The sequence below is a fragment of the Danio rerio genome, chromosome 17 (genome assembly GCF_049306965.1).
Source record: "Danio rerio strain Tuebingen ecotype United States chromosome 17, GRCz12tu, whole genome shotgun sequence".
NCBI lineage: Eukaryota > Metazoa > Chordata > Actinopteri > Cypriniformes > Danionidae > Danio > Danio rerio.
Window position 1 is genome coordinate 40,721,635 of NC_133192.1, and position 27,317 is coordinate 40,748,951.

The 27,317-nt window shown below is 34.7% G+C and overlaps 1 protein-coding gene across 10 annotated transcripts in view; it reads right to left on the reverse strand.

Annotated features, from left to right (window-relative positions):
- The window catches only part of slc24a4a (solute carrier family 24 member 4a), a 104,732-nt gene that overhangs the window by 69,754 nt on the left and 7,661 nt on the right, over positions 1-27,317 (reverse strand). For all 10 annotated transcript variants that reach the window (NM_001017770.2, XM_073927227.1, XM_068214405.2 and 7 more), the window contains one exon: positions 1,460-1,573. In NM_001017770.2, the coding sequence (NP_001017770.2) occupies positions 1,460-1,573 (114 nt within the window). The remainder of the gene's footprint in view (positions 1-1,459; positions 1,574-27,317) is intronic.

The following is a 27,317-nucleotide window of genomic DNA, read 5'->3' on the forward strand; positions in this document are numbered from 1 at the left end:
GAACAACTTTAACATTCATTAATTAAAACAGTCAAAATATATTCAACCATGTAGTAGAGCAGGCAAAAAAAGGGTGGAAATCTCAAGAAATTTATGGGAATTAATAATAGATTTGTGAAAATTCATTGCTCAGGGATCATGTTACCCTAAGGACTGACTGGATTTTCATTATATAAATAGATGATACTTGGTACATTAAAACAGAAAATCATTGTAATAATATTATTTTGCAATCACACGGTTTTGTTCTGTATTTGATCAAATAAATGCAGGCTACATGAAAAAAAGAAACTTTTCAAAAAAATAAAATAGTAGTGGCCACACTTTACCATTGCTGTTCTTCAGTATGATAATAAAAAGCTATCAATAACTATGTTTCCATCCAAATATGCAAATTAATTTTATGTGCAAAACTGGATGGCATAAACGATGTGCGAATAAAGCAGCGTTTCCATCCAATGAGTCAAAGAGAACAAAATAGTCACTTCCTGATTAACTGGTGCTAAATATCAACAGTAAAATGGAATTTGCTGCGATAGGAGAAGCTTAGTGAATCTTTTCTTCATTTAATAAATGTCTCAGAAGGCAATCCCGACACGCGGTAAACTCGCGGTGGCGTTTGAAGGTGCGAGAGGCGGAGCACAGACTCTATTCTAGAGGTAATAAATAATATAATAACACTAATACTGAAACAGATAAGGTGCTTTAGAATGACCAAAACAACCTCTTAGATGATTTAAAGTGTGCTCAGCCTGCTGGCTTGTCCACACATTTTTACCATCACATAATCTCTCATGACAAAATCACATTTTTTTAATGCGCATACTGGAATTTGTTTAGTAAAAGTGTCTACAGTACATTGTAGTTTATGCGCATCTTTTCTTATCAAATAAAAAGTTCAACCTACACACTTTTGCAAGTTTTTCATGCACATAATTTATGCACATCTTGGCATTTCCATCAACCATTCTTTTATACTCGTATCCAAAATGCGCATAAAAATAGATGATGGAAACATAACTAATGAAATAGTGCAAGCTCTTATTAGGATTTTTGGATTACTGGCTGGCTAGCTACAGAACAAATACATTGGAATTTACTAGTTAACTATTGATAAAGTATTGATGATAAATACCCACAATTTGATGTGGTTCACACGAGTAACATCAAAACCTACTTGAATTGCATCAGGAATTCACGCAGCCTTATGTCCAGCTCCGTCGTGTACTAGTAGTGTATAAATTTAGAGGGTTAAACAAGTTGCCTAATGTAGAGCACTACTATGACACCTTTTAATGCTTTTTACAGTACAGCTTGTGATTATAACCCTGTATTAAACAAACAAACAAAAAACAGATGACTGCGTGAATTAAAAGCTGCAGCCCTTTCTGGGATGCTTTTTGGTGTGGCGCCCTGCCATGGCAGAATGAATGTAGCGGAAACACTGTCGATGCATCACCTGGTGCTGTGCAGTTCTTCTCTTGCGTCTCGTTGTCTCCCACTGTGGCCATGAGCCTTCGACCCAATCGATCGCTGGAAGCAGCAAATCCCTCCTGCATAACCAGTCCATGACCTGTGAATAAATATACATGCATATATGAGTTACTTATAATTTAGGCCTTGAAATCTGTCTGAAAAAGGATTTGTGTGGTGTCATTATTGTTAGTATATTGTCATATCAAAGTAATTTGAGGTCTTTTATAAGTCCAGCATGTCATCTTGCATGGCATTTCACATCAAGTATCCGAACACTCATTATCATCAAGGGATGGTTTACAACTTGGAGCTAATTAGCTAAATTACGTGTCAGTTAGGCTTGGGGTTGGTTTGTGATACAGCAGCCTTGATCTGCTGGGCTTTCTGAATCAAATTTCCTGCAGGAAGTGCATTGTATCATGTTAAAGAACCACAGGGGTATTTATTTTTGGAAGAAAAAAAGATATAAAAAAAATAGTGTGTGAAGACTCAGCCATGCATACTTCCCTAACAGCTAGAGCTTGAATTAGGATTTCATGTCTCATATATTTTGCCTGCGAGTCTATGCTTCAGCCGTTGCTTTCAGCACACATCACTTTTTCATGAGGATATGCAGCGGGCTCCAAAAAACAGGATAATCACATTTATCTTGTTATGAAACTATGCATGGCAGACATTTAGCGGAACATATTTACGGGACAGTTGGCATTAGAGCTGAAAATCATTGAACACATTGTGTTGATTCATGTTATTAAAAGAAAGTGTTCACCCAGCAATGAAAACTGACACAAATTGTGCCTCTTTCTGTGTAGCATGAAAGAAAGCATAACACACAATGACAAGCCAGCTGTGGTCATTACTTGAGTTGACAATGTGCTGTATTTTGTAGGATTTTCATGACATTTAATTCTATAGACACATGGGCATCTGGATTCTCATGTCATCTGATAACTGTATGAAAAAATAAATATAAATTTGAGTTTCCAGTGTGCGAATTTCATTATTAGTATGCTATCATAAAATGATCAAAGTAATGCACAAGTAAACTCTTGTTCTGAGATTGATTACTTCAAACACGGCGCAAAAAAACCTCCTCATGATCGCATCTGCAACTAGTACATGCAAGTCTGTTCATTCATAATCTATGTGCGAAGTGAAAGTGTATTTTTGTGTGAACTATTTAATATATCTGCATAATTTTCCAAATTAACTTTCTCTGAGTGTTTTATAATGGACGCGCACCCATACAGGAGGATCTAGTGAGGCTCAATGGTGAACCTGATGAGGACCATGTAGGTCGAAACATTCTTATATATTCTTATTCTTTTGTTTTAGATCGAGCATCTGCCTTTGAGAATCTTAGATGTCCACACATTTCTGTTTCAATGGTGTTTCTGCCATAAAATGTCAAATAAACTTGCATATGAGCTTCAGACGTGCTCTGGTGGAACGGTTCACCTTTTCTGTCAGCAATCTCCCAATAATATCCAGCTGCAAACTCAACCGCCAGCAGATCGACGCATTTCAACAGATTAACGCCCCATTTACACAGGGTGTCAGCGACAATGCCTCACATTCACTTTGCCGAACTCCATTGTGGATTTGTCTGCGCCGCTTCAGGGGTGTTGCTCACTGCAGGGGTGGGGAACTTCTCAACTTTTTAAAAGCCAATGGATGCATCAGCCAATCAGATCGCTTTATGCAAATATACCAGGTCAGACAGTAGTCAATTGCAGACTAGTTTCATTGGCTAACGCTGCTTTGACAATCACTTCAACCCCAACTTCAGACACGCCCACTGTCAAGCGTTGATGCTGAAGCCCCATGTGAACTGGGCGGTGTTTTATGCCCTATTAAATGGGGCGTCAGCGTCAATGCTTCCCATTCACTTTGAATGGGTGACGTCAAGTGTTGCCGAACTGAATTGTGGATCCGTTGGCGCTGCTTCAGCGATGTTGCTCGCTGCAGAAGTTCGGGATTTCTCAACTTTAAGCAACAACGAAAGCATCAACCAGCTTTATGCAAATATCTCAGCTCATTTAGTAGTAGATTGCGAACTAATTTCATTGGCTGACGCTGATATTTTACTTGTATATATAAATTAAAATAAAATTCAATATTTCCTTTTATAAAATGCGGATAATAAATAAAAGAAGGCACAACAAAAGTACAATATATTTGTTAATAAATAAGTGGTTTAAATGAGCATTTCATACAAACTTTTTAGAGAAAAAAAAACAGGTGGGCCTTCAAAAACTGATCAGAGAAAGAAGCGGGCCCCGAGGTTAAAAAGGTTGAGAATTCCCATCTTATTTGATGCTCATTTTGCAACAGAACTTAGCATCAAAAATGCTATGTATCACCTGAGACCTCATCAACTTCTACAAGGTGTCAAAACACCACCAGGAATTCCTCAGGCACACAAACTGTTTCGAACACCAGTATTTAATTGTAACAAAGACTATAAAATATACAAGACGTGTCACTTGTATAGTTTTGATAGGGAAAATACAAGTCAATGTGGATGCTCTAGGGCAGTTGTTCTTAAACTCGGTCCTGGAGATCCAGTTTACTGCAAATTTTAGCTCCAGCACACCTGCAAGAATGTTTCTAGAGAGCCTAGTAAGAGCTTGATTAGCTAGCCTAAGTGTGTTTGATTAGGGTTGGAGCTGAAATCTGCAAGATACTGAACCTCCAGGACTGAGATTGAAAAGCCCTACTCTAGGGAAAGAAATCCAGCCTTCTAATAAAGGATCCAATCATCGATCACTATAGACTGACGATTCTCCAGAGGAAAGGAGAGGTAGCTATTAGTTCTTTATGACTTGTTTTTGCAGCATCATTGCTTGAATTCTCTGGGGTCAACAAACAGTTTGGAATCTCGATGAATTCCTTCTCACAGACATGGAAAAATATCTACTTTTTAATGAACCAACTAACCTAAAAACAAATGTTCTCTGGTTTTGTAATCTGTATGAAACTAATAGGTCGTCATCTGAAGCTATCTGCCTTCATTATTTTAAATGCAAATACTTTAACGCCCACAAACTTGTAAACAAAGAGGTAGCTGTCATTTTGGGAGGAGGTTTGCCATCAGAAATAAAGTTGGAAGTTACCTCAGAAGGCCGGTACTGTATTACGCGGAAGATGTTAGCTACTGTTTAACATTTAAGTTAGTGATTTCTTTGGTAGTTAATTCACCAAATGACGTCTGGCTGTGTTCATAAAAGATTAAAAGGTTGGTGTCCTCTTTTGTTCTCTTTGGTTGTCAAGCGCATTTGTCGGGCAGCCTGAAAAATTTATCCAAATGCTTATAAATAAAAATTCTTTAGGAAGATGTTTGTTTTCATTGGCGATTCAAAATCTGAAAATTAATCATAAGCTTGAAAAAAAAAAGTTTTGGATAATTGACGTTTTCCTGTTCAAAAAGAAAGAAGCTGCATGCATATCTGAGATGCACAGGGTGAAAAGACTTTAAAGAGATAGTTCACTCAACAATGAATTACACACTCTTTACTTATTCAAAAGCTATTTTTCGATTGAATCCAAAAAAATTATACTTTAAAATAAAGCTGAAACCCTGTAACCACTGACATCCCGACTGAGGAAGTCAATTACAGATTTCCAGCTTTCTTTAAAATATCGGCCATACTTTATTTTGATGATCCATTTATTACATTGCATCTACTGGTCAACTAATTCTCATTAGATTATAAGTAAACTGTTAGGTTGGGGTTAGGGTTTGTGTAAAATGACATGTACTTGCAAAATTTCTCATAGTCAGTTAAATGTCTGTTGAATGTCTGTATCAACAGATATCAAGCAGACAGTCTACTAATACTCAAATGGACCATAAAAAGAAAGTGTTACCAAACTATCTTGTGCTCAACAGCATAAAGAAACTCAAATAGGTTTGGAACAACTTGACGGGGAGTAAATTTTAATTTTTGGGTGAACTATAAAGGGACTTTCTCTGTAATGTGCAACACTGCAACTTTGCAAAGAAAACATGATATGTTTGAGCACTCTGTACTTTTATGGCCACATCTTGTGATAGGTACTGCTTTTGGTTTGTTCAGATGCCTCTGGTTCACAATGCACTTGTATTTTCAGTTTATTTCCAGAAAACAAAGAGTTTCAGTCCTCTTTCTAGATGCACAAGGTTCACACGAGCTCACGCTAATTAAAATGAACCAAACTAACAGTGCAATTGAATAAGAACTGTCTGAACAAATTCTTTAAAATAAAATAAACCTCAAGAAAAATTGCACAAATGAGTTTATTAAAACTTAATCAAACCTGTGAACTGCATTTTTTTTTGTCTGAAGATCAAATTACAGAGCAACTCTAAAACAACAAGCAACAAGTAATCTGATTCATAAATTAACAAGGTGGAGAATCATTTAAATTTGATTCATGAAACAATGATTAGTCATTTGATGAATTGAATCAGTTACTTAATAATATGTTTAACTCAGAGGAAAAAACAGCTGTTGTGCATGAAGCGTGACATATGTTTAGAATTTCAGAACATTTTAAATCCCAAATTATTAACTTAAAACCATGCAATCAGAGTGACTTAATAAACCTATAATTTCATTTAAACCAAATACTGTACAAACAATTATGATCTGATTCAATCGAGGTGTATACACTACCTGACAAAAGTCGTGTCGCCTATCCAAGTTTTAGGAACAACAAATAATAACTTGAAATCTAACTGATCATTTGTTGTCAGAAGTGGCTGATATGAAAGGCAAAGACCTTTATATTATGATTATTTTACCAAAATAAAATATGATCTTGATTTTTAATTATTTAATTAAGACAGGAAGGTCTGACTTTGCTTTGACGAAAGTCTTGTCACTTAACAAATAATGTACAGTATAGAATATAAAGTCATGGTGCAGTGGAAAAAGATTTAATATTGTGTATGACTTCATCCATACATCTCTGCGATGACTCATTAACTCATTAATAAAGTTATCAGGAATGACAAAGAAAGTGTTCTTGCAGGACTCCCAGAGTTTCAAGATTATTTGGATTCACTTTCAATACCTCATTCTCAATCTTACTCCAGACATGCTCAATAATGTTCATGTCTAGTGACTGGGCTGGCCAATCCTGGAGCACCTTGAACTTCTTTGCTTTCAGGCACATTGATGTGGAGACTGAAGTATGATAAAGAGCGCTATCCTGCTGAAGAATATGCCCTCTCCTGTGGTTTGTAATGTAATGGGCAGCACTAGTCTTGATACATCAGACTGTTGATGTTGCCATCCACTCTACAGATCTCTTGTAGTAGGCACCATATTGAATTCTCAAACCATGATTTTTCCTTCACCAAACTTGACCGATTTCTATGATAATCTTGGGTTCATGCAGATTCCAGTAGGTCTTCTGCAGTGCTTGAGATGATTGGGATGGTTGTAAAATAGGACGTGGAAAAGGGGCAGGATTGATCTGTCGTATTGCATTGACATCATCGGAGCCGAAAAAATAAGGTAAGCAGAAAACCTGTTAAATCAAATTTCTGCAATTGGCTTAATCTAAATTAAATGATGTCATGTGATACTGTACGTAGCATTGATGTAGTTAAAAGTATAAGCATTTAAATAATTCGATGAGTTTAAATGTATATATGCTTTAAGTGTTAACCGGTTTGTAAATATTAGGCTAGTTTAGAATAGCTTAGAAGAGTGGTGCAGCCAGGTTAACTGCGAGTGTGGTTTGAAGAAGACTAGTTAAGAGTAGTTTAGTATAGTGAAGTGGTGCAGTCAGGGGAACTGCGAGTGTGGTGCAGCCAGGGGAACTGCGAGTATGGTGCAGCCAGGGGAACTGCGGCTTCGGGTATTATTACGGTTTCGTCATATGGCATTCACTAAGTAGATCAGAACATAAGTTGATACACTTTGACTGTTGCTTGTTTGGTGGAAGGAAAGATCAGATAAGGGCTGTGCTCCTACATTGAATTGAATAGAATTCCATCCTTGGGTGTACTATTCAGGTGACTGCTGTCCCTGTGAATACCGTGATTTTACCTGGGCACAGGTAAACGACGGTTTACCTGAATTTGGACTATAAGGGCGGGAGTCCAGGGACAAGAAAACGGGTGGTCCCGAACAGTCCGGGTGTAAGCCCCAACGTTTTAGGAGGTCCAAGCGTTAAAGACAGCTATAGGGTCAGATTGTAAATAATCTAAAAATAGGGACAGTTTAGTCGCTGACGTTGTGACTGTATGGATAATTTGCTTCACTGAGGTTGTGACTCTAGTAAATACAGAGAAAAGTCGACTGTTAAGGTGTGGTCGGTTAAAAATACATAGAAAAGTCGACTCTGTTGAAGGCGAATGTAAATATACAAAGAAATTGAGACTTGTATAGAGCGCGCATTTTATTTTATGTAAATGTTTGTCTGTTGCGTTAGTGACTAACAGTTAAAATAAGCATAGTATACAGATATTTAGTCGGCTGTATATAAGCGTATATGATATTCAATTAAATTTCATTTAAAATTGTGAAATTTCAGTAATTGTGGAAGTAAAAGAAGTTTACAGGTGAAATTTTATTGTTGGAAGAGGATAAATACATTTTGTTAACTTTGTATGTTGTATAAGTGCAAGAAGGTAATTAGTGTGTGTGAAAAACACTGTAAATGAGGAAGTGAAAGTGTAAAAAATGGATAATTTATTTGATTAAGAATGTGAGCAATAGGGAAAATGTCCCAAACAAAATTAAAAACTCAATGGGACAAGTGGTAAATAATTGGAACTAAGAGAAAATTATTTGGAAAGGAAATGAAAAATAATATATGAGAAGCTTAAATGTGAAAATGAGTAGAGCAATGTTTTAACAGTAAAATTGGCTACAATCTTGAGAAACAGAGAATTTGAGTTTTACAAAGTTAATAACATAGCAAAACGGGGCCACAAGGATGTTGTGGTAGTAAGAAATGGAAACATTTGTTGGAATTTGTAATGTGGCATGATTTTGGCATTTGTTGGAACGGCTGTAGAAAGACAGATGAGGAGAGAAAAAGAGGAAGTGCTCAAGCAGACAATCTTAGACAGACTGACAACAAAAAGGAAGTCAGAAAAAAGGAGCCACTCCTTTTCATGGGGAGGAAACAGTTGAAGTAGGGGCAGAAGAGAGTAAATTATATTAAAAGAGTATATACATTTTTTTTGATCAAATAATGATAGACTTTGGTATAATAATCAGGGATATAGTATAAGTTACTAATTAAACAGATCTATTACAATGCGGTATAAAAAAGACAAGTGAAATAAAGAAATATGGGAAATATACTTATAGTTATATTTGTTGAAATGGAACTTGAAGCTATACGAATGAATATATTAATAAAGAAATTAATTTACTAAACAGAGGAGGATGACTAAAACAATAGACCAGTAGTTGTTGACTAGAACAATAAGGACAAATAAATTAATAATACTAATAGGAAAAATAAAGAGAAATTAAAATGCAACAAAGACCAGCAACTAAAGAAATATTAGAAAAGATACGTTAGAGGAAAAATAATGAGGAAAATGACTTCGAGATGAGCTGTTAAACAGCAAAGAGAAAAAAAATGGCACAAGTCTCTGGTTGATGAAGAGAAAATTTTTAAAAAAAAGTGACTTTGAATTTGCTTAACTGAACAGTTAATGAGCAAATATGTAAGGAAGAAAAAAAAAATGGATAAGGAAAACTTAAAAGCTTAGAATTAAAGAAATCCAAGTTATGGTTTGATAGAAAAAAAGAAGATATGTTTAAAATATATTGAAATATGTTTGAAAAATATTATATACATAGAGAGTAAGGAAGACAGAGATATTAAACCCATGATATAGAAACTAGAAAAATAGTTTCACTTAACACCTTGGGGAAGTAACACTTTGAGGAACTGAGATTTGATGTGAGAGGACAAGACTGAGTTTAGGTGCAAAAACTAAATAGAAAAATAATATTAGTAATAATAATAATGATAAAAAAATTGTTATGACTTACACTGGCTGTTTTCATCTATTAAAGTCAGCTATATAAGACTATCTAAGCCATCATCTAGACTGAGTCAAAGAAAAATCATGGAAACTTAGTGGATGTTAAGGAACAAGATGAAGTGAGTTCAAATTTTTTTACATAAAAAATTAGAAACACCAAGAAGGAAATTGATAACTAAACATTGCATTTCAGATATTAAACAAACATGAGGGGTCAATGCCTGATATGAACCCTGAGATATAGCAGTACACTGTAAAAAATGAATCTTGACGCATGTAATTTTCAATAAAAAATTGATGTGGTCATTAAAAATAATGTGCATATTTTCTTTAAAAAAAAAAAGATATTCTGGATTTATTATAAAATATTGAGAGGATGTCGCTAATATAACTAAGATTTAAATTTCACTTATTTTTTTAACCAAACCAGTGCACTTATTAGGCTTACTTTGAGAAACCAATTAAGCTAATAAAATTGAGGAAAGATGGCTTCACCTTTATTTTAAGAAAATTTACTCAATTTTGTGGATTTAATTGAGATGTTTGTATTTGAATTTCAACAACGGCAGTGATCAGACGACATTTTGAAGGAGCAGATTTACAGCGAGCATGTTAAGAGGTAAGCATTAACAGTTTATCATTTTATTGTCTTAAATAGCCTACGCTCTTTCAAGAAAGACAAATGCTGTTCAAGCTTGTTCAGGAGCTTAGTTTTTGCCATATGATGTGTAAAGGGATACACGGGTTTTTTTTAACCACCCATTCCTATTTCAAATTGATTTGCTTTAATGTTCATTCTGAATTATATAATGAAATTGAACAAATTATTTTCATTGTAATATTTAACAGCAGTGATCAGGCAACAGTTAAGCAGGGTGGACGAACAGCAGTGAGCTTGTTAAGTGGTAAGTCTAAGATAAGCTAAGTTAGCTATAGCTATTCATGGGGTTTTCCTTTTACAGCATTGATGTTGTAATGTAATGAACTGTGTTTATATATAATACTGTATATAAATACTAACATGTGTTTGCTTAATTTTTCAGATTAATGAAGAAAATGTTCACAGTATTTTCCCACTGAAGAGGAGTGGTTTATTCAGGCAGATATTTGATAAAGAGAATGGGTGCCAAACAGCAGGTATTATTAATAATGTTATTTGTGTATTATTATTATTATTAGGCAATATTACTAATTTCTACACTTTTTTTGCATCAGACCTCACATTAAATCAAGGAGGAGATGACAGATGTCGTCCTCTATTGCTGGTCTATCTCTATGAATGAGTGCAATGTAAGTGTCTCAAACTGTTTTAGATATTAATGGTCTTCAGAAAACTGCATTTTATATTTTTGCATGTTTACAAAAAATATATATATAGCTCAAGCACTACATTGTTGAATGCACTATTCCTTGTATAAACATGGCTTGTTTTTATAAATTTATATCTATGTACACTAGTATACATTTTAAAAAGACCCTGTCCATTATAAGTCAAAATACTTGTGCACTTGTGTCAGTCAGTAAGGTCTACTCAAACATTTTGAAGAATTACTGTTCACAGAGATACAAAGAAAAGGTTTGTTTCCTTAAAATATTTCCTTAATGTGTTTTAGTAAACCTTAAACATTTGAAATGTACAACTGCACAATTTCATAATAATAAACTTAATGTTTATTTTACAGTGTGGGATTGCACAGAGAATTGCTGTCTGCCAGAGGAATGACCAACCATGAGGACTTCTGCCTTGTCTTGGAGGATGAGTAAGTCATGACTCATGGCTAACTTAGAAAATCTAGAATTGCTGAACTGGAGTTATACAAGTATTCCCCAAATTAAAATCACTTACAAAGAAACATATATTTCTGACACAAATTCACTGCTACAAGCTTTTGGGGAAATTTTACTGCATTGATTGATTGATTGTGTTGCTAATATTTGAGATGCAGCTTTTATACTGGTTTTATATGTTATGCAATACACACATTTTGTCAGATTTTGTCTAAAATGTGAATATTCCTACAAAAGAAAGTTGACAGAACATTTTTTTCTATGGCATGGATAAAGGAATTTTTATCAGAGATTAACATTGCTGTAAACTTTATATAGATTTGTTTAACATATTGTACCTTTTTTTTTTTTTAATCGGTGGAACGTGTAATAAAATGATATTTGGCAAAAATGTATTGTGTATGTATTTCATTGTACATTATATATTTTACATTTTATGAATGAGTAAATTTCATTAATAAATTTAAGTAAATGGTGATTTATTTGCATATATTATAAAAGCACATTCTGCTAATAATATTAAATTCAACATCTATCACTCATAAAAACTAGTAATTTTTACATGATTCATTCAAGTGGTTTTTGTTAAAAAAAAAAATAGATATGAGTAAATGGTGGTGGATTTGCTTAAACTATAAAAGCACATTCCGCTAATAATATTAAAATCTTCATCTATCACTCAAAAAATTTTGTATTTTTCACATGATTCATTCAAGTGGTTTTTGCTTAAAAAAAAATCAAGTTAAAAATTTACTTAAAAATAATACGTGCAATAGTGTTACCACTATTTTTTTTTGTAAATAGCACGTAAGATTTTTTACAGTGTAATATTGAATAATTATACCACATGGTAGGTCATGTCATAATTTGTGTTTTATGAATAATAACCTGACTGTGTCTTGTTTTTTAGTCTCTACCATCGAAGTGCACTACAGCTTTGCCTGCAGACTAAGCAGACCATAGTGCTGAGTAGGGTTGTAACAATATACCGGTATGACGGTCTACCACGATTTGAACGTGCACGATTATCTTACCATGAACAATTGCATATCAACGGTTTTAACCCTTAAAAACCGAGACAGCCGCCCGCGGCTAAAAATAAGTATTGCTCTTAAATGTTTAATAACTTTTGATCCGCTGATCCGATTCATACAATTCAAAGATTGACATAAAGAAGAGAATCTCAGCTTTCCAGTGCTGTATCACATAACATTCGCGGACTTTCAGAGGCTGTCCGGAATCAGTGCGGTTACGTCATCAAAATTTGATAACGCTGATTTGACAAAGAAACGCTCGTCACTGTGTCTCCGGACAAACCAGACATGATACATTGATGCATGGTCCCTCCTCCATGCCCAGATTGGTTCAAACTCGCTATATCACAACCAATAAGCATAGGTTTCGCTTTTGTTTGTGGACCAACAGTGAGCTTTTTTGAACAACACGGAATGAGAGATAGGCATTTCTGCGCGGCTAAATAAAACGCAAAAAAAAAAAGTTTTGCATGAAATAATTCTCATACTAAGTACTTTTGCATCCACAGCAGCACAGAAACATGACAAAACAGTGACACAGCAAAGACGAACTGCTGCTCTTGCTGTTTTCAAAAGACGCAAATGAAGGTGCAGCTGTTTGTCTGCATTGCAGACAACCATATCCAAATCCATATCCACAGACAACCATATCCATGCTGGCACATGAAACCTAAGGATGTTCCATATTGAATCTAGTTTCGTTATGTAACTATTTATAGTATAGTAAATATTTATATCTATTTTTTACTGAGGATTTGCACCATGTTTATTTGGACTTTATTTGGACTTTGACACATTATTTATTATTTTCTTATTTTTTTATTTGTTCATTGTAAGTGGTGTTGCTTATAGTAACTAAAAATATATTATTTGGAAAAAGTCAAATTTGCTTCACTGTTCTATTATTTTGTAACATTTGTAACATACCGTATACCGTGAAACCGTCAAACCGTGGTATTGTTTTAGACAATTATCATACCGTAAAAAATTCATACCGTTACAACCCTAGTGCTGAGTGGATGGGAGTAAAGATGCCAAACTTTAATTAAAACTATTATTGGAGTTTTAAATTGATTCTCATTTGTTAAACTCTAGAATGTGGTTCAAATGTATACATGTATACAATATATTAAATTAGAGGGGATTAGATGACACGCCTCAATATTAGGATGAGTGGTGTCTGAGATAAGTGGAGTCAGATCGCTAAATAAATAAGCCATTTTAAATAACCGTATACCGGTGACTGCAAAAGACATGGTAATAAGACTGAAATTATATTTAGAGGTATCAGAAACTGCAAGAGAAGAATGAGGGTGAGGTTACAATTGATTATAGAGATATGGGAGAGCAGGTGAATAAAAATATATCTGCTAGTCATGATTGACAGCTATAGTGAATGGATGGAGGAGTGGCCAGCAAGCAAAGAGGACAGTCAGACAGTGATGAAGTGTTTAATGAAAGACGATCTAGAAACAAATAGATGTTAAGTAAGAATTAGATTGGATAACGATAAACACTGAAATAATGAATATTTTAAATTGCAGCAAGTAATGGGCTGGAAGCATGAATTTAGGGATGGTGTAAGACTAATAATTACAGGGAAAGGTAAAGAAAATTGATAAAAATGTAAACACAATTGGCAAAATTCTGTGCACAGACCAAACTGAATTGGATAAAAATCATATTGAGGGGTATTAGTTTGTTATGGAACAAGACAATGGAATTAATGACTTTTGAATTGTTTACAGGACTGCAGTGTTCGGGACCTGGTGCAGCTTTGATGTGCAGTGGATCTCTTATGTAGAGATTATATAATGACAAATTAACAACTTTATCCCCGATTTTTCTAAACAGGTCGCTGAAGGTGTGAAGCTTGCCGGATTAACTTGACAGTCAACATAGGGGTGTAAAAACAGCCTGGAGCTAGGCCCAGGCCGAAAGGGGGATAAAACACAAAAAGGGGATATCTGATATCTAATTGGAGTGTGTTAGCATGTATTGGTGTGGGAGCTGAACACGCTGCAACACCAATGCATGAGGCCAACTGTATATTAGATACAGGCCAACACAAAAAGGGGAACCGAAAACCACATTAAATTCTAAAATAGAAAGAGAAAATAAGACTTACTTAAGATTTACTAGCAAATGACAATCTGACAGAAAGTGTGTGATTAAGTGTGTATGGACGTTTCCCATAGATGGGTTGCGGCTGGAAGGGCATCTGCTGTGTAAAACATATGCTGGATAAGTTGGCGATTCCTTCCACTGTGGCGACCCCAGATTAATAAAGGGACTAAGCCTTAAAGAGAATTAATGTATGAATGAATTGGACAAAGTAGATTGGAGAAAATTTAGGAAAAATAAAATAAAACAAACGTTTTTGAATCATAAAACACGTTTTTGAATTTTATTTTTATTCTTTTATTTGACACATTATTTTTTTTTATCTTTTATGGGAAGACTTTTTTTGTTTTTTATTATCTTTAATTTTAAGAAAATATGCTTTTATCTTTTATTTTAATACCTATCTAATGCTTTTTTATCTTATTTTAAGACATTTGTATGTTTTTACATAATCTTTTATTTTAAGACATTCAATGTTTTTTTTTAAATCTTTTATTTTAAGATGCTTTTTGAATCTTTTATTTTAAGACATATTTAAGATTATTTTTATTTTAAACACACCATTATGAGTTTAAGATTCTTTTATTTGAACACATTTTTGAAGATTATTTTATTTTAAGCCATTGTTGTTTTTGAACCTTTTATTTAAAGAGATTCTTAAGATTTTTATTTTATTTTAATCACATTGTTGTGTTTTTGATTTTCCCATTTTAAGACATTTAGAGAAAAAAAAAGAATCTAGTTTAAATATGTTTGAATTTTGGTTTTAATCATTTGGTGACGAGTTTGAGTTGTTAGTTTAATAACATTGTTACGATTGAGTTCTGAATCTTTTATTTTATTTTAATAATTGTTGAGTTGAATCCTACTTTGAAGCTGTTGATTTTTTATCCTAAATCTCAATTGTAATTTTTGTGCTATAATGAATTTAAAATGTTGAAATTCAGTTTGAACTATTCAAGGGGATTATAATTTTGTATTAGTGAATTTCTAATTCCAATCACAATTGTTTTCACAAGTGTTGATCTTTGATCTTAATTATATAGTGGGATTTTTAGTTGGAGCATGTCTTTATGGGAATGGATGACCTTCTGATCAGATTTTTATTTTTACATGTTGAAGTTTTAAATTTGTGTTTACATTTTTATTATTTTCATTCTAATTTTAATTCTAGTGTTATTGGGGAAGAGAAAAATCAATAAACAAACAACCCCACCTTTATTGATAAAGTGTATAAGAATGGAAAATTTTAATTATGGGATAATTGGAAGTTAATAAGAGTGTTGGGAGTAATAAGCCTGAATATAGCAAGTATAAATCTTATTAAAAGAAGATATCGGAGTGACTTCAAGAGGGAAGAGACTGCACCACCGAAGAGGAGAACCAAGAGTGTGGAAATTATAAACTGAATCCAGAAAAGTTAAAGAAATTGAGTTAAAGGGTGTTATAGGCATCATCTAACATAATGAATGAGCACTATGATGTTAACGATTATTTTAAATAAGAGGTAAAACAAAGATTTAGGCAAAGGCCTGCAGTAATGACAGTTAAAAATGTGTGGGGATTTGATTATCTGTTTTTGGTTTTGTCTGCTCCAGAGAGGAGCAGAAAAGGGGGAAATTGTTGTAAAATAGGAGTCATTTTTTTAAATTATTTTTGTCTCTTTTTCTTTTAATCAAACAATTATTTGTATTGGTCATGTAAGGGTCATATATTAACTGAACTTTTAATGTTGTGGGTGAGTGCTGTGCATATTAATTAGCATTTTTGCAGAAGTAGATAGATGCGGGTCCAAAATTAAATTCAGCTCTGCAGAAACTTCCTGTCTGAAGAGAGGTGTTAAAACTGAACACAGAACGCAGAAAGTTGTATGCTTTTTTTGTTGTGCAGAGAATTCGTAGAAAAAGAGGAAGTATGTCTGGGGTGTGGCCAATGGAGGACTGACCAATGACTGACAAATGACGTTACACCAAAACTCCACCTGTTAATATCAGTTGTGTATATATGCTAGAGTCAGGAAATGTATGTTAGTTGCGAACCTCCTGAATGTAATTCTTGTATTGCATTGGGGTAAAGTAACCCAGAGCTCTGTCATCGAATTATTCATTTTATCTAATAAATTACTAATAATTTTGGCATTGAGGAAAACACTCTCCAGACCTTTTTTCTTGAACACGCATGGAATTGGCTAGATATTCCAACAGGATGCAGTTCAACAGATGATTCATCAGAAATGCCACTTTTCCAAATGATCAACTAGAAGTCAAGTTATTATTTGTTGCTCTTACAACTGGGATTGACGACAAGACTTTTGTAAGGTAGTGTAGTTTCTCTAAAACACCCCAGATATTAAATGCGAGTAATGAGAAGTCTGTAGTTAAAGTGTGTTTAAATGGTGTTAATTGTGTTTGAACTGGTTTTAAGAATAGCACATTTTGCATTGCTTGAGGAACTGGCCAGAGGGCTAGAAAGCATATGTGGTTTGACAGAAGTTGTATGAAAAGCCAGTACAGAGATGGTTTGGGCATATTTTATCCAAACAAACCACCTTGTCATTTAGAACACTCCGAATTTACTAACATTACATCAAGATTTTTAAAAAATAACAAAAAAAATTACCCACACTCACACAATCCACTCATGGATTCTAATGATCCAATCACATTGCAGCAACTCAATGCATGAGACGATCTGCTGCAGTTCGAGCAGAACATCAGAATGAGGATGAAAGGTGATTAAAGTGACTTTAAACATGGCATGGTTGTTGGTGCCAGCTAGTCTGGTCTGAGTATTTCAGAAACTGCTGATCTACTGGGAACCATCTTTAGGGTTTACAGAGAAGCGAGCAGCAATTCTGTGGGCGCAAAAGCCTTGTTGATGCCAGAGGTCAGAGGAGAACGGCCAGACTGGTTTGAGCTGATAGAAAGGCAACAGTAACTCAAATAACCACTCGTTACAACAGAGATATGCGGAAGAGCATCTCTGAACACAACACGTTACAGCAGCAAAAGACCACACCAGGTGCCACTCCTGTCAGCTAAGAACAGAAAATTGAGGCTACAATTTGCACAGGCTCACCAAAATTGGACCATAGAAAATTTAAAAAATGTTGACTGGTCTGATTTCTACTGCGACAATTGGATGGTAAAGTCAGAATTTGGCGTCAACAACATGAAAGCATGGATCTATCCTGTCTTGTATCAATGATTCAGGCTGCTGGTGGCGGTGCAGTGGTGTGGAGGACGCCATCTTGGCACACTTTTGGCCCAATAGTACCAACTGAGCATTGTGTAAACACCACAGACTACCTAAGTATTGTTGTTTACCATGTCAATCCCTTTATGACCACAGTGTACCCATCTGCTGATGGCTACTTCCAGCAGGATAATGCGCTGTGTCATAAAGAGTGAATCATCTCAGACTGGTTTCTTGAACATGACAATGAGTTCACTGTTCTGAAATGGCATCCAAAGTCACCAGATCTCAATCCAACAGAGCACCTTTGCAATGTGGTGGAACAGGAGATTCGCATCATCGATGTGCAGCTGATAAATCTACAGCAAGTGTGTGATGCTATCATGTCAATATGGACCAAAATCTCTGAGGACTATTTCCAGCCCCTGGTTGAATTTTTTATTTATTTACTTTATTTATTTATACAGGGACAATGTAAAACATGACATGTTGTGCCAGAGTTAGCTATAAAGCTAATTTACATCTGTAGTCCCTGGGCAGGAAGTAACAAATTTAACACTTATAACAAATACAATATACACTTACAGTACAATAAATACAATACATCATTGTCAATAAAATGAAATCAAATCAGTGGCTGCATATTTGATTTTGTTTTAGCCAGATTTTAAGAACAGTTTTAAAATTATTAAATGTGCTGCTCTCTCTGATATACACTGGTATTTTATTCCATCTTTCTGCTGCTTTAACTAAAAAAACTGATTGTCCAAAAGCAGTTCTCTTAAGTTTAACTGAACAATCACCTCTAACAGATGACCTAGTCTGTCTTATATTGTCCTTGCCGAGAATCACACATTGTTTGAGGGGTGGTGGTGCAAGACCATAAAATATTTTATACATTAAACACACATCAGCATAAAATAAGAAATTGTCAAACGTTAGTAATTTTTGTTGTGCAATACAGTTGCAATGATGATAGCTCCTTGGCTTTTTAGATAAAATTTTAACAGTTTGTTTATATATAACATACAATGGTTTTAATGTTGTAATGTTCGTATGCGACCAGCTTGTAGCACAATAAGATAAATGTGGTAAAATCATTGTATTCATAAAAAGTTTAGCAGCAGCCATAGGTAACTGATGCCTAATGTTTCTATAGACCCTCAGGCTTGCTATAGCACTTTTGGAAACCTTCTTAATGTGTTTTTTAAAATTTAAATTGGAGTCAATAATTATACCTAAATATTTAAAATGATCAACAATATTTATTACTTCTCCATTAACTAATATATCTGAGCAATGCTCCTCAATCAATGCCATAAAAGATTAAGGTAGTTCTGAAGACAAAAACGGGTCTAACCCGGTACTAGTAAGGTGTACCTAATAAAGTGGCTGCGATAAAAATTTATCTTTGCATGCACGTATAAAATGCTTTTTATTATTTGCAAAACGATAATTTCATTCTGAGATTGAATTATCCCCATACAGTGCACTTCTACTAGCCATTTCTGATTCTATTAATGCTCCGTGAAGTACATTAGAAATAGCCAGACAAAGTGAAAAAAACACACACTCACTAAAATGTACTGCAGCAAAACCTGTCAAAATATTCCAACTGCTCCTAAATCAAGAACAGAATGACCCACTTACAGCTTATGAGAAGCGGAGGGAAAAAAAAGAGCTCGTAAAGTTGTATAACGAAGAGTCACAGAAGGAGGACAGGATAATGAACTCGGCAGACGTAAAAGTTCATTAAGCAGCATTTTCTGCCCACTCCAGCTCTCGGTGGAGGACGATGAGAAGGTGCAAGAGGAACGAGATTCGGGAAGCTGGCCCGTGTTAGGTGTGAGGTTCTGTAATCACAGCGTGAGTGCACACCAGATGGACTCCTGACAGGCTTATCAGATATGCCAGCATCCGCAGAGCCATTAAGCAGAAAGCACATATTCAGCATCCTCATCATTACAATATCATGTGCAGGTAATCCCTTAAGCCGCTTGTAATTTTGGCATAATTAAACTCAACTGCACCCACCAGTATTGCTCAGCCAGACGGCAATGCTGTACACTTAGGAGACGACGAGAGTAAAGTGGAAGAGCGTGATGCAAAATCCCCTGTAATGAGATAGTCATTTGTATTGGAGATGTGCTTGGAGAGCCTGTTTGATCTGTGCTTGGTTTAGAAAGGTCTTTGGAAAACAAACATGTACTTTAAAAAAAGCTACAGTATAAATATGGTAACCTCTATAAGAGTAAGGGGTTAATAACTGTAATATACAGTTACATACAGTTGAAATACACCTCTGAAATCTGATCCGGTACCTCATTTTATCAATCCTCCTCCTCAACCGCCCTTCTCCCCTGTCTGCTCTTCACTTTCACTTTCTTCAGCGACTCCCCAACCCTCTTCGCTTTCATCCACGGCAGCCCTCCGCCATCCCCCCCACTCTTCAATTTTGCAGCAAATTAAGTGTATGGCCATACACAATAAATGTGCTATATAAACGAAGAGTTCAGATGCAAAAACCTTTAAATGCCGTCTAGAATTTTCTTCTACAAGAGCATTTTTCTCTGCCTATTATGTTTATGTTCTGTTATTTATTGTTTAAATCTATGAAAATATTCTATTCTTTGCCGTAAAACTGAAAATAATAAATCAAGACACAGGAGGCTGAGAAAAATACTAATTTTCGAGGTTTTTACAATACACATTACCTGCTTACTATTAATTAATAATAAAAAAAAATAAAACTGCTTTTATTCTAGCCAAATTAAAACAAATAAGAAATTTTCCAGAAGAAAAAAAATATTATAACACTGTGAAAAATCCCTTGCTTTGTTAAACATCATTAGGGAAGAAAAAAAAGAGGGCTAATTTACTGTATATTACTTGAACTGTACTGTTTATGGTGAATAGCCATTCATTGACTCATAGAATTACCTGCATGGAACTTCTCTTTATGACTTTTTTTTTTCAAAAAGGTATGTTTATTGGAGTTTTAGGTTATATCTAATTTTGACTATTATGTTTACTCTAATTGATCTAATTTTATGCAGTTGTGTGAATGACACTGAACACTTTCTATTAGTATGCTTCTCTGCATGTGGGAAAAGTTATTTGTGATGAGCATTTGTACTGTATGACTTATCCTCACATGCTTATAGTTGCATCATGTGTTTGTCTGTTTAACAAAGGTTTGATTTGTTGTATTAGTACTTCAAAACATTGGATTATAAGACTTTAAACTGAATAATACATTTTCTACCAGTAAAATTCTGACAACCACAGCTTTTTACTGTCAATTTAACAAGTTTTTAGTGTACAATTCACAGCAGTTAATTTGCAGCTTAACTTACCACTAATTCTATAAATCTAAAAATCTTACTCTAAATTCTATATATATTTTTTTTAATGATGTGGTTTACAGCTCATGACAGCAAGTGACGAGAATGAACAAAGGTCACATTTGCAGTTAAAATGCTGTTCTCACAATTTACCAATTTCAGTACAACTCTGACATCTTGATTGAAACATCAGGACCATCACTAGCTGTGCCAAAAGAAAAAAGTCAATGCAGCATGTGTTTTTGCTAAGAATAATTTATAAGAATAATTTGCAATATTGAAGTTTAACAGTAAAATATTAAAGGGCACCTATGGTAAAAAAATCTACTTTTCAAGCTGTTTGGACAGACATGTGTGTAAGTATAGTGTATAGACTGTCATATTGGGGTGATATAAACACACCCTGTCCTTTTTTTTTTTTTTCAATTTAACAACATAAAAACGGTGGACCAATTGGAGCCTTTTTCAAAGTGACCGCAACTCGACATAGGAGTGCGGTCCCCCCGCCCACCAATATTAATTGACAGGCACGTCATCAAATCCTCAGTTTGTCGATGCATGTCCGCCATTTTCAGCGAGAGTCAAAGCGAAATCGCTAAAGGAACACCTTTGCTCTATTTTTAGATGTGAGGCTTATTGGGCTCAACACAAGATCAATATTCTCCACATTATCACTCTAATTGGAATTATTGGTTGTATCTTTAGGTAGGTTTGCAAACATGTGTGCTTTTCATTGCGTCTACCTTAAACTTCAGCCGTTTGCATTTCTCATGTTCACAGAAGCTCCCTGTAATCTTAACTAGGTGCAGATGGAAAAGTGCAAGCTCGTTGCATAACAAACTTGCCTGCAGGTCGCACACCAGAAGCGCCGCTCTGCGTCGTATCGGTGTACAAGCTCTTCACTTTTAACTAGCACACAGTTTTCTGTAAAACTATACAAAGACACAAATGATTTTGTGCTCTCTGCTTGGTCTGTGTTCTAGTCGTACATGTACGGCTGAATGCTGTTCCTCTCACTCCTGCTCAGTCTCACAGTCTGTTGTCAAACAGAGAGCGGGTGAGCTCTTGGCTCCGCCCCCTTGTTACATTGGATGGGAAGCCGAAACTAATTTTCATATATATATGTATATGAATATGTATATGTAAACATCTACATCAATTATGAGTCCTTTTAATTTCCATAACAGTATGTAAATTTTATGGAAAAGGTTAATATGAGAGCAAGTCAATTTTATTTTTTGTGGTGAACTATTGAATTTACAAACTGCCATGAAATGTACAGCAACCAGCTAAACTCATTATCTGTGTGAGACTGCCTGGAACTGATTTCATTTGCTGTGTCCTCTATCTATAGGATGCTTTTCATCTCCATACTTACATTTACACATGGGATTGCTATATCCTCCATCCATCTTACAGATGTGATTTGCAATCCAATTCATAAAAACTGCTTTCCCACAAATTCCCTCTTCACCTTCTTTCGCAGCACTCTTATGGAGAGATAAAAAAAAAACTGTCTCTTTCAATATTAGACAGTCTGCCAGCTAATGATCAACGTGGGACGCAGGGCTCTGCACAAAACTAGTTTCATGTAATGAATTCATGGTTTTTCCAAACTTGCATTACCTTATTTCTTACTAATGATGTACACATACGTTGGTTTAATATTCATGCTTTTCACCCTGACCTGCTCATCAGAAGGTCATCAGAATTCAAAATATTTCCTAAAAACTAACCTTGACCTTATAATTTGATCAAAATGTCACATCTAGACCTTAAGAAAAAAAACAAAAAACTTTTGTTTCAATTTGTTTCAATATGGCAAAGCTCATATTTATCTGCTTGCTTTTTAGTGAAAAGCCTAAATCTAATCCAATCTTACAGTCAACAACTGATTCACAGAACCAAGATCTAACTTTATTTTTTTGATAACCTATTATATGCCATAGAACAAAAAAAGTTTACTTCACTTGATTAGTCATTAAATCTTAAATGTACCATATTTCTTTCAAATGATCAATTATTAATTATTAATAAATATTAGGTTTGTTTCAGAAAATCTCTGAATGCCAATGTGGTATATGTACTCAAAGAAAGAACCAACACTGGCTCTTGGTTGAGTTATGATTATCTAGTAGTAAACAATTCTGTTCAATTCAATAACACGATGCATTAATGATGCCTTTAGTCCACAATTTAAAACTTTACTTCACAAGAATACAATTGTGTCTTTTTATACAAGCAGTCAGATATATAAACTGAAGCTTTCGTTTTACCTGCTCAAAGAAAGTACAAGCACAGAAGAGAAAAAGAGCAATTAGAACAAACACAAAAAAATAAATAATAAATGTGCAAAAAACAAAGTACTGAAATAAAAAAGTGAGATAGTAGTTCCTGCTTTTTGAGTGTTTTTGAGTGAGTATAATTGGCTATTGTATTCATGTGATCAACAGAAATGACAGTGAGTGGCCCTAATGATCATTAGAAGACATGCCTTTATTAATAGGGAATGAAATTGGGGGTTACACTGTACAGTGCTCAGCATAAACGGATAAATATTAGCCCATTTTTTCAAGATTCCCATCCATTTTTCAGTGAATATGGGTAATAAATTGTGGTGCATTTGAACAAATGTTTATTAAAAAGAATACCTCTCAACAATACAGGGCTCAAAACTAACATTTTTGCAACCATTTTCTGAAAAGCTGTCTGGGAGTTAAAAGTTCAGAGACAAACTGATGCAAGCGCAAAATGTTCAGCTTTTGGTATCTGGCTGAAACAAGTTCACAAAGTCTAAATTGATTTGATTGTAAATGTCAAAAGTCTGGACAAATTTGTTATAACAAAACTTGATTTTAATATACATACACATACTTTATTTTAATCAATTCCTCTTGATTTGTAGAGGAACTTTTACAATGTAGATTGTGTCAAAGCAGCTTCACATACACGATTATATTGAATTAAAACAGTGTAGTTCAGATTTAAAGTTTAAGTTCAGTTCAGTTTAGATTAGTTCAGTTTAGGTCAGTTCAGTTCAATGTGTTTTATTATTCACTGCTGAGAGTCCAAACACTAAAGAGTAATCCATCGATACGCAGCTCTACAAGTCCCGAACTATGCAAGCCATTGGCGACAGCGGCCAATGGGCGAATTGGTTAATTAGATTTTTAAAATCTATTTAAAAAATACATTAATAGCAAGTGTAAAAGTGGCAAAATGATAAATGACAATTTAATTGTCAGCAATTTTTCATCGTAGCATTTCCACATCAGAAATCCAATCCAGAAATCTTCTTCCAGAAATCTTATTGCAAATCAAACAGAACAGCTTTGTGCTGTACTGAACAAAAATTAATCCACGCTTCTTGGTCCAATAATCTCAAATTTTCTGTTCTGGAAAATTACATCCTAACCAATTCAAAAACTTTTTGTTGTCAAGTGTTGTCCAATCGCAAATGTCATACACTGACAGTCATGACAACAGCGTTTTGCGGGAAAACGGCTTTGGTTTAATTTCGGACAACTGACAAAATTTTAATTAAATTTTTTTCCCCCAAGTAGCGATTTCACACATTTAATACTTTACACACAACTAGTGTTCTTGAAATATAAAACGGGCTTAACAGTCTTGTGAAAAGGTTCCATCGCAACTTTAATTTTGTGATTTATAGTAGTACATTTGAAGTTCAAAATTGTTTTTCAAAAAAAACAAGAAAGTTTGTTGTTAGATAACTTTATTATACCTCTGAATAAATGTTTTGATCGACTTCAAATGTTGACTACTTCACATAATATATGTTGATATCGATTTCATTTGATTCATCATGCAGCCCCTCCCTACCTGCTTTGCCTTCATTGGCTGTGTATCAAAGTCCCTTTAAGGCAGGGGTGTAAAACTCGGTCCTGGAGGGCTGGTGTCCTGCATAGTTTAGCTCCAACGTCCTTCAATACTCATGCCTGGAAGTTTCTAGTATACTATTATTAATTGGGGTTGGAACTAAAATATGGAGGACACCGGCCTTTCAGGACTGAGCTTGGACACCCTTGCTTTAAGGCAAGTAATTTCACACAGTTATTATCTTTGTAACGCTTCCAAAGCATTTTGCTCAGGCATTCTGTCTGATGGGAAAACATCAAATTTTCTAAAACTGTTTGCCAAGCTCACGATTACATTACATATTTGGAAATTAAACAAAAACGGTCTCATGAGTTTTGTTTCTAAACATTTGCTGCGCTAATGCGCATGCACACGCGCACTCAAAAGTACGAGATCAAAACACCAATCTCATTTATGGCCGTCCTATACATTATCATCCTCTGAATAATGATTGTCAGATCGCACTGGTCTTCTAAAGCAATTCACAAGATGGTCTTGAGGTATATATCCTGCAGAAATGAAAGTGACTCTTTGTTTACAAGTTTGTGGGTGTTTGAGTAGTCATCTGATGTGCTTTTGTTTTCAAGTGCAGTTGGTTCATTTAAGTGTACAGATTTCAAGCTTTATGTGGATATATTTCTTAATTCTGTGAAGCAAGTATTCGCTGAGATTCCAGTGCACTTGTGGATCACCAAAAAAAAAAAAAAAAAACATCGTAAAAACACACAGTCTGAGCTGCTTTCCCAGAGAAATGTCAGTCGATAACGATCGATGATTGGCTCCTGTACTAGTAGGCGGGCTTCAGTTGCCATATTGACATCCACTTGACACATTAAAAACTATACGAGTGACGTGTTGTGTATTCTATAGCCTTTGCTCTGTATACCCAGCATGAATAAGTGATTAAACAAGTGTTAAAGTGTGAGTATGAACTGCTCTTTTGTCCATAATTTTAAAGGACAGCGTAAAGTTAGAGATGGTACAGGTGCACTACCGATACAGACTAGCTGCTGCTCGCTCTCTAACACAAAGCAGTCCCTCATGTTCACACTCCTCTCACACTCTCATTCAGGCTGCTTAAAGCTGTTTTTATGGTGTTACGGCCCACCACACTTTATTTATCAAGAGGCTCATCTCACAGTTAATGCTGAAACTCACGTGCTTCAGGTTTTTATCAGTTAAAAGAATCCAGCGCAAGATGCAGCAGAAACTCATTACTTACACATAGGCATGAGATGATAACTGGTTTCAAGGATTACTGTGGTTTGCAGTAGGTTTTAAAACCACCAGAATTTCCGGTTATGCCACTCCTACGATATGTACAGTTTATTTTTTTTACATGTTTTCTGTGAATATTTAATTTAATTATTTTTAGGGCAACAGTAGCTCCAGCAGAAATGGACCCTCCACATCAAAAGCTACTGTTCCAAAATATGTTAAACATTTCTTACAAATAAAAATGTGTTCAATAGGGGAAAAATGTGTTATTTTTACCCAGACATTTAAATAAACATTTTAAAGCAGTAACCACAATACCGTGACACCGTGAGTTTTTTATCCAAGGTTATCATACTGTCACAATCCTAATTTGCATGTGTGCGTCTCTCTCTCTGCATAAATGCTGAGTTGTCTACATGTTCTTGCAGTTCAGTAGGCTAAATGGCCTACATGACAAATAATATTGAATTATCTGTCTTTTAAAATATAATTCAACAGTTGTTCAGGAACTAAGAGCAGCCTATTGTTTTAATCAACATTATTCAACGAAAAAGACAAAAGTCACTGTTGTAAAAGCACTGTTTTTTTATCTGCAAAATTGTTCTGTTGCATTTATCTGTGTTATTGGTTGTAATTTGCTTGCTGATTATTGACTGTTTAACTTTTTTGATAAATGTATGTACCTTTATATACAGTATATGTTTTAATAGTGGTTTATTTAATACCAACGTTAGAATTAAGAAATTTCTTAGAATGCTACAATATTAGTTTCAGCACTACACGGTTTAAAATAGGGCTGCACAATATATCGTTTGAGCATTGATTTCGCAATGGCTGCATCTCAATATGCATTCTTCAGCATTCTTGTGTCATGTTTTGGTGTAACGTCATCATCAACTGCAGAGTTCAGGGGTCCGTTCTTCGTACGTGGATTACTCAATTAGCTGGATTTGGATTTTGACGATTTGACACGATCCAGGATCATTTCGTTCTTCAAAGTTGATACGAGAGTTGTTGTCATAGCAACAGTTCTGTTAGGTCAAACCTGATCGGGAGCAGGTTCAAGTCATATAAACAGGATTAGATCGGCTCAGTTCAAGCAAAGATAATACAGAAAGTATGTTCCCAATTCTGATATTTTCTTACAGTAGTAGTTATATACACTTGGGAAAATGGTACATATTTTTAACTATATATATATATATATATATAAAGTTATAGTCATTAATAAAATAAATTAAGTTATACATATTAATA